This window comes from Megascapheus bottae, chromosome 3 (assembly GCF_031878675.1).
Source record: "Megascapheus bottae isolate mThoBot1 chromosome 3, mThoBot2.hap1, whole genome shotgun sequence".
NCBI classification, from domain to species: domain Eukaryota; kingdom Metazoa; phylum Chordata; class Mammalia; order Rodentia; family Geomyidae; genus Megascapheus; species Megascapheus bottae.
In genome coordinates, this window is record NC_143511.1 from 2,389,332 (window position 1) to 2,406,882 (window position 17,551).

The 17,551-nt window shown below is 38.6% G+C and overlaps 1 protein-coding gene across 1 annotated transcript in view; it reads left to right on the plus strand.

The window, feature by feature from the left end:
• The window catches only part of Kif27 (kinesin family member 27), a 115,084-nt gene that overhangs the window by 93,015 nt on the left and 4,518 nt on the right, over positions 1–17,551 (plus strand). Inside the window, exons 15-17 of the mRNA XM_090329471.1 lie at positions 9,453–9,659; positions 11,175–11,373; positions 13,083–13,247. Of these exons, the coding sequence (XP_090185597.1) occupies positions 9,453–9,659; positions 11,175–11,373; positions 13,083–13,247 (571 nt within the window). The remainder of the gene's footprint in view (positions 1–9,452; positions 9,660–11,174; positions 11,374–13,082; positions 13,248–17,551) is intronic.

Genomic DNA, 17,551 nt, shown 5'->3' on the forward strand with positions numbered 1-17,551 from the left:
TCCTGTCCCAGTAGTGTCTCTCCACACAGGGATAAACATCCCATTGGCATTTCACTTTGTTGATTGCTGGATTTGAACTCAGGGTCTGGGCGCTGTCTCTCAGCTCTCCAGCTCAAGGCTAGCACCCTGCCACTGTGAGTCCCGAGCTTGGTGCTTGAGTGCTTCCCCCCAGCTTTTCAGCTCAGAGCTAGCACTCTGCCACTTCGAGCTCCAAAGCAACTCTGTCCCAGCATCCTGCTGGCAGATTAGACACCACAGTCTCACAGGGACTTTGCTTTGCCCGGGCAGGCTCAAAACTGTGGCTTTCAGATCAATGAGTCCTACAAAAGGCCACTTTACTCCAATTAGAAGCAACAAGGTGGTCAATACAGAAATAGTCTCTAAGCATGATCTTACCTGGAACTTGGTGAGGGCCAAACTTACATCTGAATGAGGATCTGCTGTCCTTCTCCATGGGCCTTCTGGAGATTGCTATAAAGTAACTTACAAGAGTAAGCTGAAATAGCAATTAAGCAACCATTTTGATAGTCCTAATTTTCCTTGTTTCTTTTTTTGAAACAAAGCTTTAGGACAACTTTACTTTTAAATTTTGTTCAGAAATGGTTTCTAATTTTCTTTAAAACTTTTACACTTTTTAACTTAAACTCTTAACACTTTGGTCTTTATTTGCATTTGAAAAACCTTTAAGGCTAAAGGAATTCCCTTTGCCTCCAGGCCCTCTAAGGCTCAAGGCACTCCTCTTGCCTTTTAGAAAAAAGGGCTCTTTTGCAGTTTAGATTACTGTCTAGAACTCCAACAACAGTTTAAACTCAAATAACAGTTTTTCCCTAATTCAAGAACTATAGACATCAGTGCACCAAAAGTCTAAGTCTGGACTTAGTTTCCTCTCCTTTTTTAAAATACACCCAATAGCATGGAGATAAACCTTTAAACATTCCTTTAAAATACTAATCACATTATCCACATTTTACCATCAGATTTCTAGTGTCAGTTTGCAAAAAAGGACAGGCAAAATTTCTGACGTTAATGAACAATTTTACATTTAAATTTCTAATACATGTTTCCAAACTTTAACTTAAAGTAATAAATCCCAAATTCCCTAACACCTCTGTGCTGAACACGATACAATGTTTACAATGTAAACAGCTGTATGTATTGCAATACCAGATTTTTTAAAATGCAGATTTCAGGATCTTTAGAAAAATACTTTTTACCAGTTTTTCTTTAAAACAATGCAATAATACTTTTAAGACATAGGAAACATTCAAGCATAATAATTTTCTTGAAGTTTAGACTTAGATTTACCCAATTGCCTTTGTTTCAAATGAGTTCAACCATTGTTTTATACAGCATGCTGACAATTTAACCTTGAACATGTTCACTCACTCATTCACACACATTCATACTCAAAGATCATAAAGTGCGCAAAATTAATATTGGCCGTACGTTTTCCGGAAGTTTGTGTCAAGAGAGTTTTGCCAATTTTACTCTTATAGATGAGAATCAGGTTCAAAACAAAACTTTTTGCAAGGCAACTTAGCTGGAATTTATTTTTCCAGGGCTTGTCACAACTGCAGACATGGGGGAGCGGCCATGCTAGGCCCAGAAATGTTCAAATAAATAACAAGGATGTGTGCTTGAGTATGCACAAAAAAACCATAAGGATCCATACTTAGAAATGGTACCAATTTTTAAAGACAAAACTGGACAAGGAAAAATATGTAACACGAACAAGACAGAGAAACGGAGACTTTTAAATAATCAGACATTGACATATAACAAGAAAATTGGACTCAATCAGATACACTTAACACAAAAAACATGAGCTCAAATGAATGTTTTCACCAAACAGTTATTTTTAGATTTAGACATGTCTTGCTGGTGGGACTCTCAGGTATGCCTTGTTATCGACAAGAAACTCAGAAGGGGAGGGGGGGTCAAGGTGTCCCTTGACCACCCAGGCCTCTGTTTTAGGCCCACAGTGCACCTTTTCAAACAAACAAACAAAAATAAAATAAAATAAAATAAAATAAAACGCAGACATACAAGGGGGTCGGCCGACTTCTGCTTACCTCTGGAGGCCTTTGCTTTTCACCTGGGCATCTTTTACAAAAAAGGTTATTAAGAAGAGGGCTGGTAAAGACAAAATAATGTCACATATTAAATTGTGTAGAGTCAATAAATATGTTAAAAGGTCCCTACATAATAGTAAAAGGAGGAGAAACACAGCTCATATGAATGTGTGGAACAAGTGGATCAGTAGCAGTCCCGATTGACATGCACAAATAACTCAGGTCCTTCCCACGTCGCAGGATGCACCACTGGAGGGTTGGGGGTGTAGGCCCAGTGAGTCGCTGCTTGGATGGCCACTGTCACTCTCCACGATCCGAACGCAGCGTTCAGGCAGCCAGCGGGCGTCATTTTCTCCTTGTGAAAAAACACATACATGCCCTCGACCCCAGGTTAGAACAGGATCGGGTCCATGCCAAGCACCAGTTAGGGGATCCTTCCATTTTATTAAGGCAAAAGGACGCTGCGCTCTTTTTTCCCAGAATCGCTGAGCAGCAGATAAATTATTTGAATCCAAATTCAAAAAATTTAAAACAAATAAAGCATGATTGAGTATATTCACAGGGGTAGCGGGATATGACTCTCCTTTCTGTATTTTAGCAATTTGATGTTTTAATAATCCATTAGCTCTCTCCACAATGCCTTGACCTTGAGGATTGTAAGGAATGCCTGTAATATGAGTGATATTATAGGAATGGCAGAAGGATTGAAATGCTCGGCTTGCATAGCCAGGGCCATTATCTGTTTTTATTTGCGAGGGAATCCCCATCTCAGCAAAGCATCGAATGCAGTGAGAGATACAATGTTTAGTGGCTTCCCCAGCAAGGGGGGTGGCCAAGATAAAATTAGAATAAGTATCTACAGTAACATGAACATATTTTAATCGGCCAAATGATGGAACATGTGTGACATCCATCTGCCAAATGTGATTAGAAAGCAGTCCTTGTGGATTTATGCCTAAATGGGGGGCTGGTGAAAAAGGGACACAGTTGGAGCAAGTCTTAACTATTTGACGTGCCGCTTCTCTAGATAATTTGAACTGTCGGCGCAAGGCTCGACTGTTTTGATGATGGATGGCATGTGACTGCTTAGCAAGTTCAACCTGAGTTAAGTAAACTCTGGTGGCGGAGTCAGTAACTGCATTGCCCTCACTTAAAGGGCCAGGAAGATTAGTGTGAGCTCGAACAAAGCCAAAAAAACAGGGGTGGTTGCGAGAACAAAGCAAAGTTTGTACTTGGCGAAATTGGGTCTGAATATTGGAGTTAGTAGTTCCAATAAAGGGAACAGTTTCTATGACAGGTTGATGGTATACTTGTTCATCATGATCAACTAAACTAGGGAAGCATCGAGGCCCTGAAATACCTTCCTTCTCTCTAGCAGCCTGAGTCAGGTTTAATTGCGATTCACTGTGCCTGGTTGTAGTGCCTGTTAAAAGGGACTTGTTGCTAGGGCCTTTAGGCTTGCCTAAAGGTTGAGAAAGGGATTGAGGCCGTAAGGCTGCAGCCGGAGGCGGTGGGTGTGAGGGGTAAGGTTTAGAATCAGACACCATAGTGGCCTGAGGGTCATATTTCTTTCCTACTTCTGGGGGGGCTCTCTGCTCTGTCCCCATTTTCGACAGAAAATGTAGGATTTCTTCTAACTTCTTCTCCATCGTAGCCATTCGGCCCTCCATTGACTCATCATAACTTTCCTCCTTGATATTCAAACCTGAATTCTGATACTCAATATCTACTGGTTGTTGTTCCCTTTTCAAAATCTCACTTAGACTCTCTTGGGCTGCGGCATATGGCTCAGCCTCAGGTTTTTCAGAAGGGTCCTTTAATTCATAAAGTTCCCTTAATTCAAGATTAAGTTCAGCATTTTCATGTAGAGGATCTATGTATTTACTTACTAAATTCCATACAGTAGTAGCCTCTACTGGGGTCTTTTCGGGGCCATATACATCATAATAATCTTGAATTCTTTTTCCTATCCGCTGCCAGGCTTTTTGGAATTCCTCCTCTATAGACCTCGGGCATGCCTCCTTGAGAAACTGTAGGAAGCTCTGAAGCACCCCCTCTTCCACCCACGTTCCGTGGGCTTCAAATAGGCCTGTTAAGATCGGTAGAAATAACCCATGGCTATTAGCTTGACCCATAATTTTTACTCCTGACTATACTCTCTTAATAGTCCTACGATGTGTTACTCACCACAGGGAGGGGTCCTTCACCTTCGTCCCAGATTTTCAGGGTCCCTGTTCGGGCACCAGATGCCGGGGCCAACCGGCAGCAAACCAGGGTTCGCAGATTGGGGTTCCTGAAATAGGGGACAAGGACTAGGAAGAAAAAGAAGAGAGACAGACACACCGGGTCCGGGATGTCCGCAGTCCAGGCAAAGACTGCCGAGACTGCCGCGTTTATTTTCCACTCCCCCTTCTTCCCTCCTCCTCTCCCAGGGAACCTCCAGGTGTTACATTCATATGGTAATTCTCAGGTCATTTACATAGAATAGGGCCAGAAAGCAATAAGACAATAAAGCCATCATCTGATGCAAGTCAAGGTACAGTTTGATTCCACTCTGGCTCCCAACAGGGGGGAGAGAGTCTGGCCTAGAGGTAGAGTATTTGTCTAGCATGAACGAAGACCAGGGTTCAATTCCTCAGTACCACATACATAGAAAAAGCTACAAGTGGCTCAAGTGGTAGGGCACTACCCTTAAGAAAGCCCAAGGAGAGTGCTCAGGCCTTGAGTTCAAGCCCTAGGACTGGTAGAAAAAAAAAAGAAAAAAAAGGGATCTGTATCCTTTTATTTTCTTTTTAAAACAAATGTATGTAGCTATGTGCCAATACAAATCTTTTACAATGACTGTACTGGGGTTTGAACTCAGGGCCTTAAGCTCTCCCCTAGTGTTTTTGTTCAAGGCTGGAACTCTGCCACTTGAGCAGTACCTTCACTTCCACCATTTTGTTGGTGACAAGAGCCTCCCAGAATTGAATGGTCTTTAAACCCCTATCCTCAGGTCTCAGTCTCCTGAGTAATTAGGAGGTGTGAGCCATTGGCACCCAGCTGGTGAAACTTAAAAAGAAAATATATATATATATATTCTTTTGGGCTGGGAATTTGGCAGTAAGAGTGCTTGCCTAGCATGTATGACAACCAGGGTTCAATTCCTCACTACCACATACATAGAAAAAAACTAGAAATGGTCCTGTGGCTCAAGTGGTAGAGCTATAGCCCTGAGAAAGCCCAAGGACAGTGCTCAGGCCCCGAGTTCAAGCCCCAGGACTGGCAATTTTTTTTAAATGTATATATATATACATACATATATATATATATATTTTCTACATTTTTATTTTCATCTTCAAATAGATATACAAATGGGTTTCAGTTTAAGATACCTATTTGTTTACATCTTTTTTTTTTTTTTGCCAGTCCTGGGCCTTGAACTCAGGGCCTGGGCACTGTCTTTGGACACTTTTTGCTCAAGGCTAGCACTCTGCCACTTGAGCCACAGCACCACTCTGGCCTTTTCTGTGTATGTAGTACGGAGGAATCAAACCTACAGCTTTGTGCATGCTAGGCAAGCACTCTACCACTAGGCTATGCTCCCAGCCCCTTCTTTACATCTTGATTAGTGTCACCCCTGATATCATTTCCCCCCTTTTATGGAGAACAGTATTATAACTTCTCTCTCTCTCTCTCTCTCTCTCTCTCTCTCTCTCTCTCTCTCTCTCTCTCTCTCTCTCTTTCTCTCTCTCTCTCTCTCTCCATCTATATACATATATGTACATATATGTGTATATATATTATATATATATAATACATAATGATCAAACCAGAGTAATCTAAGATCTAAGGATCACTGTTCAAAACCAGCCCAGGCAAGAAAGTATATGAGCTTCTTACCTCTAGTTAACTACCAAAAAAGCCATAAGTAGAGTTGTGACTCAGATGGTGGAGAGCTGGCCTTGAACAGAAAATATCTTAGGGACACCATTCATTCTCTGAATTCAAGCTTCAGAACCAGCACCAAAAAATTGTTATGTGTATTTCATCTCAGAAGATTTCTGTTCCATATTTTATTATTATATTACTTTCATTTGTAGGAAATATCTATATATGCAAAGGGTTAACTTTTTGTTTTGTGATCTAAAACATTTGGAAACCACTACTGTAGGTCTTTGTTGCTTGTAGTGTGGTCTCAGCAGCACCTCAAGAGAGTCTGTCAGAAATGCAGACTCTAGAGCCCACCCAGAATCAGAGTCTGAATTGTATTATGCTGTTCCTCAATGTACACTCAAATTTGAGAAGCAGTACTCACTCATAAAGTACAGTGGACTTTGATAATCTACGGTTTATATTAAGATAAATTTTTCATCTTATGACAGTTTTCATGGCTCCTTACCTATACCTAGTGCTGAGTTAGTGGGAACTGCAAACCGGTGACTGCCCTTGTACGTCACTGCTGCAATTCTTTAACTTAGATTTAAAACTGTACAGATTAAACTGTTATTTATCATTAATGAAGGCAAACTTCATATTTGTGTTAAGTACAGTTCAGCATTCAAATATTATCTTTGGATAATTCAATTATTTCATGCTTTCTCTAAATACTTTTCATTTTTTTTTTTTTTGGCCAGTCCAGGGCTTAAGCTCAGGGCCTGAGCACTGTCCTTGGGCTTTCTCAAGGCTAGTGCTCTACCACTTAAGCCACAGCACCACTTCTGACATTTTTCTATGTATGGTACTGAAGAATCGAACCCGGTCTTCGTGCATGCTAGGCAAGCACTCTACCACTAGGCCAAACTCCCGGCCCCAATACCTTTCATTTCCTAAGGTTTTTTTTTTTTTTTTCCTTAAAAAGATACCTATAACTTTGTTTCTAATGGACCAATGTCAAATCATTGAATAATGTCAAATGTTTCAGAGAAAAATGGAATGTTGAACTTTTTTTTCAATCTGCTCTTCCAGCAGATTTTATATAATGGCTTTTAATTTTTTATTTTTTGCCAGTCCTGGGGTTTCAATTCAGGGCCTGGGTTCTGTCCCTGAACTGCTCTGTGCTCAAGCCTGGCACTCTACCTCTTGAGCCACAGTACCACTGCTGGCTTTTTCTGTTTACATGGTGCTGAAGAATTGGAATTGAACCCTGGGCTTCATGAATGCTAAGCAAGCACTTTACCACTAAGCCACATTCCCAGCCCTATAATGGCTTTTGTGTATGTGTATGTGTATGTGTATGTGTATGTGTATGTGTATGTGTATGTGTGTGTGCATTCATGAGGCTTGAACTCTGGACCTGGGTGTTGTCCCTGAGCTCTTCAGCTCAAGGATCCCACCCTACCCCTTGAGCCACAGTGCCACTTCCAGTTTTCTAGTAGTTAATTGGAGATAAGTCTCACAAACACAGCTGAGGCTGGCTTTGAACCGCGATCCTCAGATCTCAGCCTCCTGAGTAGCTAGGACTACAGGCATGAGCCACCGTGCCTGGTTTCCTATAATTGCTTTTTAAAAGATGTATTATTCAATACCTCCCACTAGACAAAGTCATTACATACCTGTTTTGTTTTGTTTTTTGCCATTCCTGGGCTAGAAGCTCAGGGCCTGGCTGTCCTTGGTTTCTTAGCTCAGAGCTCTACCCCTTGAACCTCAGGTCACTTCTGGTTTTTCCTAGTGTGGTAATTGAGGATAGATTCCGGGTCTTAGTGCCCTTTTTAGTTCCGGTTGGCCTTGAACTGTGATCCTCAGATATCAGTCCTCCTGAGTAGCTAGGATTACAGGCGTGAGCCACTAGGCCCATAAGGCCTATGAGATTCTATCTCCAGTTAGACCACCAAAAAGCTAGAGGTGGAGTTGTGGTTATCATGACCCAAAAAGGTCAGGATAGCAGCCAGGCTTTTAAAATGTGCTGTATAACATTTTAATGTACTGTGTAGTCTTCTAGAAAAAATTGGCAAATTCTAGATTTGAGTCTCTAGTAAAACTAAAATTCTTAGGTTTCTCAGTAGAAATTTGCCAATTTTTTTCCTAGAAAAGAAATACACAGTACATTAAAATGTTATACAGCCACATTTTAAAAGCCTGGCTGCTATCCCTGCACATTTTTGGGCTCAATGATAACCACAACTCCACCTCTAGCTTTTTGGTGGTTAACTGGAGATAAGAATCTCATAGGCCTTCTGGGCCCTAGTGGCTCACGCCTGTAATCCTAGCTACTCAGGAGGCTGATATCTGAGGATCACAGTTCAAGGCCAACCCGGAACTAAAAAGGGCACTAAAGACCAGGAAACTCTTATCTCCAATTAACCACTAGGAAACCCAGAAGTGACACTGTGGCTCCAGGGGTAAGGCCTTGAGCTAAAGAACACAGGGACAGCCCCAGGCCCAGAGTTCTAGCCCACAACGACAAAAAAACAAAACAAAACAAAAATCTCATAAACCTACCTGTCTGGGCTGCTCTGATCCTCCAAACTCAGCTTCCTAAGTAGCTAGGATTACAACCATGAGCCACAAGAACCTGGCTTAGTAGTTCTTAATAACTTACTCTAAATCCATTTCTTCCTTCTGCCTTCACGGTATACTGTTTTGAATACTGTTTTGATAGGTTATTGGAGGGACAGCAGGGTGATCTCTAAATTTTCACTAGTGGAAATACTAATTCAGAGTACAGAAGGAGATGGCAATTCTATGAGCATATCCCTTGAGCTTGGCAAGATCATTTATGCCTATTATCCTAGCTACTCAGGAGGCTAAAATATCAGTTCAAAGGGTATCAACTCAAAGCCAGATTAAGCAGAAAAGTCTGCAACACTTTTATCTCCAATTGACAGAAAATGTCAGATTGAAGGCATGACCAGCCATGAGTGAAAAAAAAAAAAAAGCCAAGCCAGAGTGCAAAGCCCTGCATTCAAGCCCTACTACTATTAGCACATGCAGAAAGTTTATGAGACTCCATCTCAACTAACATTTGGAAGTATACATCATCATCTCAGTGATGCAGCAAAGCACAAATAAGAAGGCCAAGCCAGCCTCAGCATAAACAAGACGTAATCCTGAAACCAACACAAAAAAAGACAAGCAGAGTGGCTCAAGTGGTAGAGCACCTGCTCAGTAAGCACAAATTCCTGAGTTCAATCCCCAATACTACTAAAAAAACAAAGGTATATTTCATGAAATGGTAATTTACAGTATGACCTTGGGATATTTCAGTATTCACATATCTGTCCTTTTCATTTTATTATATAAGATTTATTGTAAAGACACAGTATAAGAGCTCAACCCTTATTAAAATTTAGTATAACTGCAAATTTTCCTTAAAGTAGTATAGTAAAATCTATAAGATAAGGTCAGGTGGGGTTATATGATTTCATTTTAAATGAGTGCTTCATATTGCATTAAATCTAGGAAGAACATGTTCTTTTCCAACTTGAAGAGGGGATTGAAGCTTTGGAGGCTGCAATTGAATACAAGAATGAAAGTATCCAGAGCCGCCAGAACTCACTTCGTGCATCATTCCAAAATCTCTCTCATAGTGACGCAAATGTCCTAGAGAAACTGACTTGCCTGAATCCTGTTGAGATTAGAGCTATCCTTTTCAGATACTTCAATAAGGTTTGTATGTGAGGATCAATATAGTCAGTGTTCCTCATGTCAGTTTTTTAACCAAAAAAATGTAGGCCGGGAGTTTGGCCTAGTGGTTAAAGTGCTTACTTAGCATGCACGAAGACCTGGGTTCGATTCCTTGGTACCACATATATAGAAAAAGCCAGAAGTGGTGCTGAGGCTCAAGTGGTAGAGTTCTAGCCTTGAGAAAGTCCAAGGACAGTGCTCAGGACTGTCAAAAAAAAAATAAAATAAAAATGTAAAGGCTTAAAGATTTGATGGTGGAACTATACATTTAAGCATGATTTCTCTTTAGTGTACTGTTATCAGAGAGTTTATAATGGTCCATGTAGGTACACCCAACTTAGTGAAGTGTTTAAATCTGGAGAGAAATTATATTTCTTCCTTACTTACTGAGTATAAATTTGGAAGTTGTTGTGCAGCATTCATGAAAAGTCAAGGGTCCTCTGATTTTGGATTCCTTTTGTTGCTGTGGAAAAGTAATCCTGTGCTTTTTCTTCTTATTTATTTATTTATTTATTTATTTTTATTGTAATGTATACAGGGGTTACAGTTACCTTTGCCATATAGTAGGTGCATTCTTTGTCACACATTGATACCCCTTCTCATGTTTTTGTCCCAGTTTCTCTCCCCCACCCCCTCCCAATGATCTTGTTTTCCCCCCTTCCCTTTCCTATTTCAAATAATCAAATGTATATACACTCCTGTGCTTTTTTATCATGTGTGACTGAATAGAGATGAAATGATGCATCAGTGGTAAAGACAGCAATAGATTTTATTAACTTAAATATGTTTAAATCAATTAAAATATTTTATATAAATTTTAAAACTTACTGATCCAGAGATGACTACAAATATTAAGAACTATGCCCATCTTTTTTCTAATGCCCTTTACACTTAAAATATACATTACAGAGTATTATATTTTTCTGAAAAATATATTGCTTATAGGAATATCAGGCAACTGATAAAGCAAAGTTTTTAATGTTGTAATTGAATAGAATAAAGATATCAAATGCTGGTGGGGTTCATGCCTGTAAGCCTAGCTAGTCAGGAGGCTGAGATGTAAGAATCACAGTTCAAAGCCAGTCTGGACAGAAAAAGTCTGTGGGTCCCTTATTTTCAAGAAGCCAGCAAAAAATCTAGAAGTAAAGCTGTGGTTCAAGTGCCAGACTTGAGCAAAGAAGCCAAGCAAGAGCACAAGGCCCCTGAGTTTAAGGCTAAGTACCAGCATGGAAGGAGGGAAGGAAGGAAGGAAAACATACAACTTCCTCTTGGATAACTGCCATAGTTAATTATAATTCTACTGTAAGCTACTGGAATGGTGAGAGTGTGTCCTATTGCAGTATGTGTTTGGAAAATAGAAAAATGGTGGAGTCTGTCCTAGGCAGTAGTTTATAGCTATGGTGGTTAAAGAAGTTCATCTTTATATAGTCCGACTATATAAATCTGTTGTGTTAGGCTATGTAAGATACAACTAAAAGGTCAAAATTTGTTTGCTAGGTGGTTAATTTACGAGAAGCTGAACGGAAACAACAGTTAGAAAATGAAGAGATTAAATTAAAGGTTCTTGAAAGGGATAATGTGGTTCATGAGTTGAAATCTGCACTGGAACATCTGAAGTTACAGTGTGATCGGAGGCTCATCCTCCAACAAAAGGAACATGAGCAAAAGATGCAGCTTCTGTTACATCATTTCAAAGGTAATTGTCTCTTTCTGTCAGTATATAGAGGCAATTCAGGAAGAAAGATAGAATTTATTCACCCAACACGTAATCCAACATGTATAGTTACTACTTAAACCACTTACATGTTTTGGTTATAGGAAAATGAACTTTGATGTAAGACTACTTATGCCATCTCTTCTATCTGCCCCCAACACACACATAAGGACTGCTGCAATCTTCTTAGCTTGTCGTTGGTATAGTTTTTATGTAAAAATATGTGACTACTTCTGGCTTTCTGGTGTATAGGTGAAAATTTCTGTCTTTTAAGAATAGTATTATGACAAATTATTTCCCATTAACAAACTTAAAGTGAATGCTATCCTGTTACTACTTAAATCTATTATAATTTTCAGTTGGTTATGAATTTTTATGCATTGAGGTTGAAATTAGTCTACCAAATACTATCACTAGTGATTAGCAGTTCAACCATTAGCTGATGTAGAAAGAGAGCTGTCACAATCAGGCCTCACATTATCTGGACATATGGCTAGTATACAAACTGTTGCTATGGCAACACAATTGCTGACATGATACTATGTCTGCTCTAACTCAGGCTATTTACTCTTTTAAAAAAAAGAATTAGTTTCTTTTTGATGTTAATGGAATTTGAACTCAGGGATTTGCATCTTGCTAGACAAGTATTCTACCTCTGAACCACAGCTCTAGCCAGGCTGCTAAGTTTTGATAGTAACCGAAAATGGTCAGATAGACCTGGAAGAATCAAGCCAAGGAAGCAGAAAACCCTGGGAAGAATACATGAATTTGCTTATTGAGGCAACTTGCCTCTAAGATAATTGCATAACTGGCTTAATTAGCAGCCTGTGATTAATGACAGGATTTCCTTGGAACGGCCCTCCACATTATTACATTTGAACATGCTATCCTTACTTTACCTTCCTATCCTTTAGTTTTCTAAGAATGAATTTTTAATCATAGTTGCAATTTTTTTAATTTTAAATTTATTTTATTTTCTTTAGGCAGTTGCACAAAGAAGTTTTAAGTTCTACATATAAATTTATAAACATAATGACTCTTGGTCAATGGGAAGGCAGATTTCTAAGAGAATTCCTCAAATACCACATTTTACTAATTTACTAGATTTTATTAGTTCACCATCTTGTGTTTAAGCTTCACAGTAAATATTCCTATTATTTCATCCCGGCCTTTTATCATTGATCAAGACATAATTTAGATACAGTCCTTGAAATATAAAATGAAAAGATTTATCAAATAAATTAATCCTCTTTTACATCTTCTGTGATTTTTTTCCTCCAGGATATATTTCTTTGAACCTTTATTTACTTTCTTTTTTTTAATAATTTTTTATTGTGATTAATAGAAAGGTTACATTATATTCACCAGATTGAACCTTTATTTATGTTCCAGCATTTTCTTGTTTTGTGACCTTCATTGACTGCTGTTTAGTTAATAGGATTACTTTTACTTTAGTTGCAAAATTTTTTATGAATCATCAGCATGCAGTGGTTAATAGGGAATAGAGTAGAAGAGGTGACTTAAGTGCTAATATTTTCAAAACCTTAGGTAGAAAAATGGATAATGTGAGTGGTAACAAATATATGTAACATACTGCTGATCCTTTGAAGATAGTCAGGGACCATGTTAAAACATAGTTTTAAATCATTTGTTTAAAGCCAAGTTTAAATGTATATTTTTTGTTTTTTTAGAGCAAGATGGAGAAGGCATTAGAGAAACATTAAAAACATATGAAGATAAAATCCAGCAGTTGGAAAAAGATCTTTATTTCTATAAGAAAACCAGCAGAGATCTTAAGAAGAAGCTTAAAGAAGTGGCACAGGAAGCACTTCAGTGGCAACTAGCATTGTCAGAACGTAAGACCTAATGCTACTTGTTTTGCTAACTGTGTTTCTCTACATTTGGGGAAGTCATGCTCAATTTGGTGTGCAGCATTTCCAGAGATAACTGAGTTATGTAGGATGAGTCACTTCTGTTTGTCACTGCAGACAAAAACTAGTTGCTTAGCTTATATATAAGACTTCAGAAAGGTGAATGAATGGATAAATGGATACATGTCTATTTGTGAAGGGAATGATAGCTTATCTTTTAATTTTTTTCCTACAGAGCAAGGCTTTACTCACCATGAAGAATATTCTGATTAAATTTGAAAATTAGGGCCAGGAATGTTGCCTGGTGGTAGAGTGCTTGCCTAGCATGCACCAAGCTCTGCGTTTACTTCCTTGGTACCACATACACAGAAAAAGCTGGAAGTGGTGCTATGGTTCAAGTGGTAAAGCCTTGAGAAAAAAAAATGAGAAAGTACAATACAGTTGAATGAAGTAGTTGTAAAGAATATGTTAGCTGAAAATAAAGGTTATCTTAAATATACCTTGCCTAGTATAAATGCTAATGTCAATTTTTCCTATAGAATTGATTCATGAATCTTTGTACTATAATTATGCACTATAAAGGGCATAAAACAGTGCTCACTGATTACCACTAAGACTACTTAACTTTCTCCTTTTTTTAAGCTGATATAATTGACTTTTGTGTCTTTAAAATATGTAAAATATAAATACATAAGCTAAGCTATAAACTATCAAAAAACAATACCTAAGGCTGTAGGAAACATCATTGTCTGCTATGTGCCAATTACTTCTAGAGTCTTTAATTCATTAATCCTTAAAACAGCCCTATAATTTAAGGTATTTGTTGTTTTCCTCTTTATAGTAAAATTAGCCAAACAATTACCATTAAAAAAAAAAAAAGACAAAGGGACTGGGAGTTTGGCCTAGTGGTAGAGTGCTTGCCTCGCATGCATGAAGACACGGGTTCGATTCCTCGGTACCACATACATAGAAAAAAGCCAGAAATGGTGCTGAGGCTCAAGTGGTAGAGCTCTAACCTTGAGAAAGCCCAAGGACAGTGCTCAGGCCCTGAGCTCAAGCCCACGACTGGCAAAAAAAAAAAAAAGACATGTAGCTGCTGGACACTAGTGGCTCATGCCTGTAATTCTAATTCTAGCAACTCAAAAGGCTGAGATCTGAAGATCACAATTCAAATCCAAACTAGAAAGAAAAGTCCCTGAGAATCTTATATCCAATTAATATATCTCTCTCTCTCCCTCTCCCCCTGCCCTCCACACACAGCCACAAGTGATAGTGTACTAACCCTGGGCAAAAAGCTCAGGAACAGTGCCCAGGCCCTGAATTCAAGGCCAAGAACTGACAGGAAAAAAAAGATATATCTGAGAACCCACAGCTCAAGCCTATAATTCTTGCTTTAGGAGTCCGAGTTTGAGATCTGAGGATCAAAGTTCAAAGTTAGCCTGTGCAGAAATTCCATGAGATCCCATCTCCAATTAACTAGAAAAAAGCCAGCCCAAAGGTGTGGCTCCAGCAAGCCAACAAGCCCAGGGAATGCATGGCCCTGAGTTCAAGCTCCTGGCACTAGAAAACAAAAACAAGAAGGAAAACGAAGTCCAAAAAAATAGTAATAAGAATAATAATTAATAATAATAATAATAAAGGTAAAAGTGTAGTTCCAAGATAAATAAGGACTTTATATGATCTCTAGAAATTAAAAGTCAATGCTGAGACAAATATTTCCTTACATGATTATATGTAGATATGTAGAATTAATTCCTCCATACATGAAATTACCAAGTACTTGGCATAAGTAAAAAAGTGCCATGAAAATATATTGCTATGTTTAAAAGTTGGGTGCCAGTGGCTCATACCTGTAATCCTAACTACTCAGGAAGCTGAACTCTAAGGATCACAATTCAAAGCCAGCCCAGGCAGTAAAGTGTGTGACCTCTTATTAATTACCAAAAAAGACTGAAATGAATCTCAAGTGGTAGAATGCCAACCTTTAGCCAAAGAAGCTTGGGGACAGCACTACCTTTGGGCCAGCATGGGGAAAGAAATTCTCTCTTTCTCTACCTTTTTTTTTTTTTTTTGCCAGTCCTGGGCTTGAGCTCAGGGCCTGAGCACTGTCCTTGGATTTTTCTCAAGACTAGAACTGTACCACTTGAGCCTCAGCATCATTTCTGACTTTTTCTAAGTATGTGGTACCAAGGAATTGAACCCGGGTCATTGTGCATGCTAGGCAAGCACTCTACCAGTAGGCCAAACTCCCGGCCCTCTCTACCTTTTATAGGACAGCAAAATAAAAGTAATATTCTCGACAATCTATAAAAGAACCAGCCTTCCTTCAGAGTATCTTCTAGTTAAGTATGGTTTATGAAAAATTGATTTTAAAACCTTTTAAGAGTATACCTAATTTGACCTTTAAAGAAAACTATTTATAGATGACAATACAAATATAAAGAATTTAGTGAAATTTAGCATACGTTTACATTTTAAAATTACTTTAAAAAGTAGAGTGCTACATTGTATTTGTGACATAAACATCCTAAATTTGATATGTCATATTTGCAATATTCAGAGAAAAATATTCAAAAAAATACTTGGATAAACATAGTTTCCTGAATAGTTTCAACTTAACTCTCAAAGTCAGGGTAGACCAGTGTCTGCTAAACTTGTGTTTTGATGAGGGAGTTGGGGCCAAGCGACTCATGATAGAAGAGTAATTAGAACATGGTCTGAAGATTTGCATCTCACTCCTGCCCAGTAGTCTAACATGTGGTACACATTCTATGTGCCTTCCCAAAGAGATTAAACTTACTCATTCTCAATAAAGTAGTACAGAGGTGCTTGTAGAAATAAAACTTTTACTGGAAATATTACTTGCAAAACTTAGCCAGTCAATACTAAAAGCTTGAACTCAGGGCCTCACATTTGTTAGGCAAGTGCTTTACCACTTGAGCCATGACTCAGTCCCCATTTCAGCCTTGGATTTTTCTCACAGCTAGAACTCAGCACCACTTCTGGCTTTTTCTAAGTATGTGGTACCAAGGAATCGAACCCGGGTCTTCGTGCATGCTAGGCAAGCACTCTACCACTAGGCCAAACTCCCGGCCCATCAGCCTTTTTAAAAGCTAACTCTGAGGGTTGAATGTGTAGTCTGTCATGTGTGAGCCCCTCCTAGCACCAAAACAAACAGTAACAACACAAATTACCCCTTTCCAAATTTGAAGATGGTCCTTGTTTATACTACTGAATCTACTATACACTTCTTTTGAACTGACAATATGATATTAACTAAACCTGGGGAGGTGTAAAATGAGGACAAAACCCATCTGATCAACTTTTTCAGGAAGTCTAGTACTCTTTATGATGTTGAAAATATTATTTTAGAAAGTCTGCTACTCTACCTGGAAACATTTTAAATACTTTGGGATGCTAGTGGCTTATACCTATACTCATAGCTGCTCTGGATCTTGTAGTTTGAAGCCAGGCTGAGCAGAAAGGTTTTTGAGGCTCTTACCTTCAGTTAACCAGCAAAAAAGCCAAAGGTAGAACCTGTCTCAAACAATAGAGTACCAGCCTTGAGGAAAATACAAAGTAAGAGCTTGGGGCTGATATCAAGCCCTATATTAGCACTGAAAGAAAAGTAATATGTAATCATTGTAGAAAAAATATAGGAAAAAGCAGAAAACTCATAAACTACCCATATTTTAGCATATTCTTTTCCTATTGCCATGTTTAAAAAAATAGTTGCAATCTAGTTAGGCATATCCCCCCATATTATATCTCTATACCATCCCCCTGCTTTCACACAGTGACATTAAACAAACCTTAGTTGATGTTTAAAATACAGCAATTTAAATTTATCAAATTCTGAGTTCCCTAAAAATATCTTCTATGCTATTATCCTAGTTAATACAAAACTATCCTGGTATACAGTACATTGTGATTGATTGATTGGTTTTTATATGGAGCCATGTTGCTTCCCTTAGTCTTGAACTCATGAACTCAGTGATCTTCATATGCCTCTCCCTCTGGAATGGCTGGGACTATAGATGTATACCACTATGACCAGTTTTTAACTCATTGGGTTTTAGTAGTAATCTCTTTGTTACCAGCATACCAGCTGCATACCAGTTTTGTATTTATTTTCTGTGAATATTTTTGGCTTCTTCTAGTAGCAGAAAAATTAATCTTCTGAAATACCTTGGTCACTTGGTTACTTGCCTCTGTCATAGTTTATGTGCTTTCTAATTTATTTTATGTGGATAAATTTAGTCTATATGAACATGCAGTCGTTCTACTTA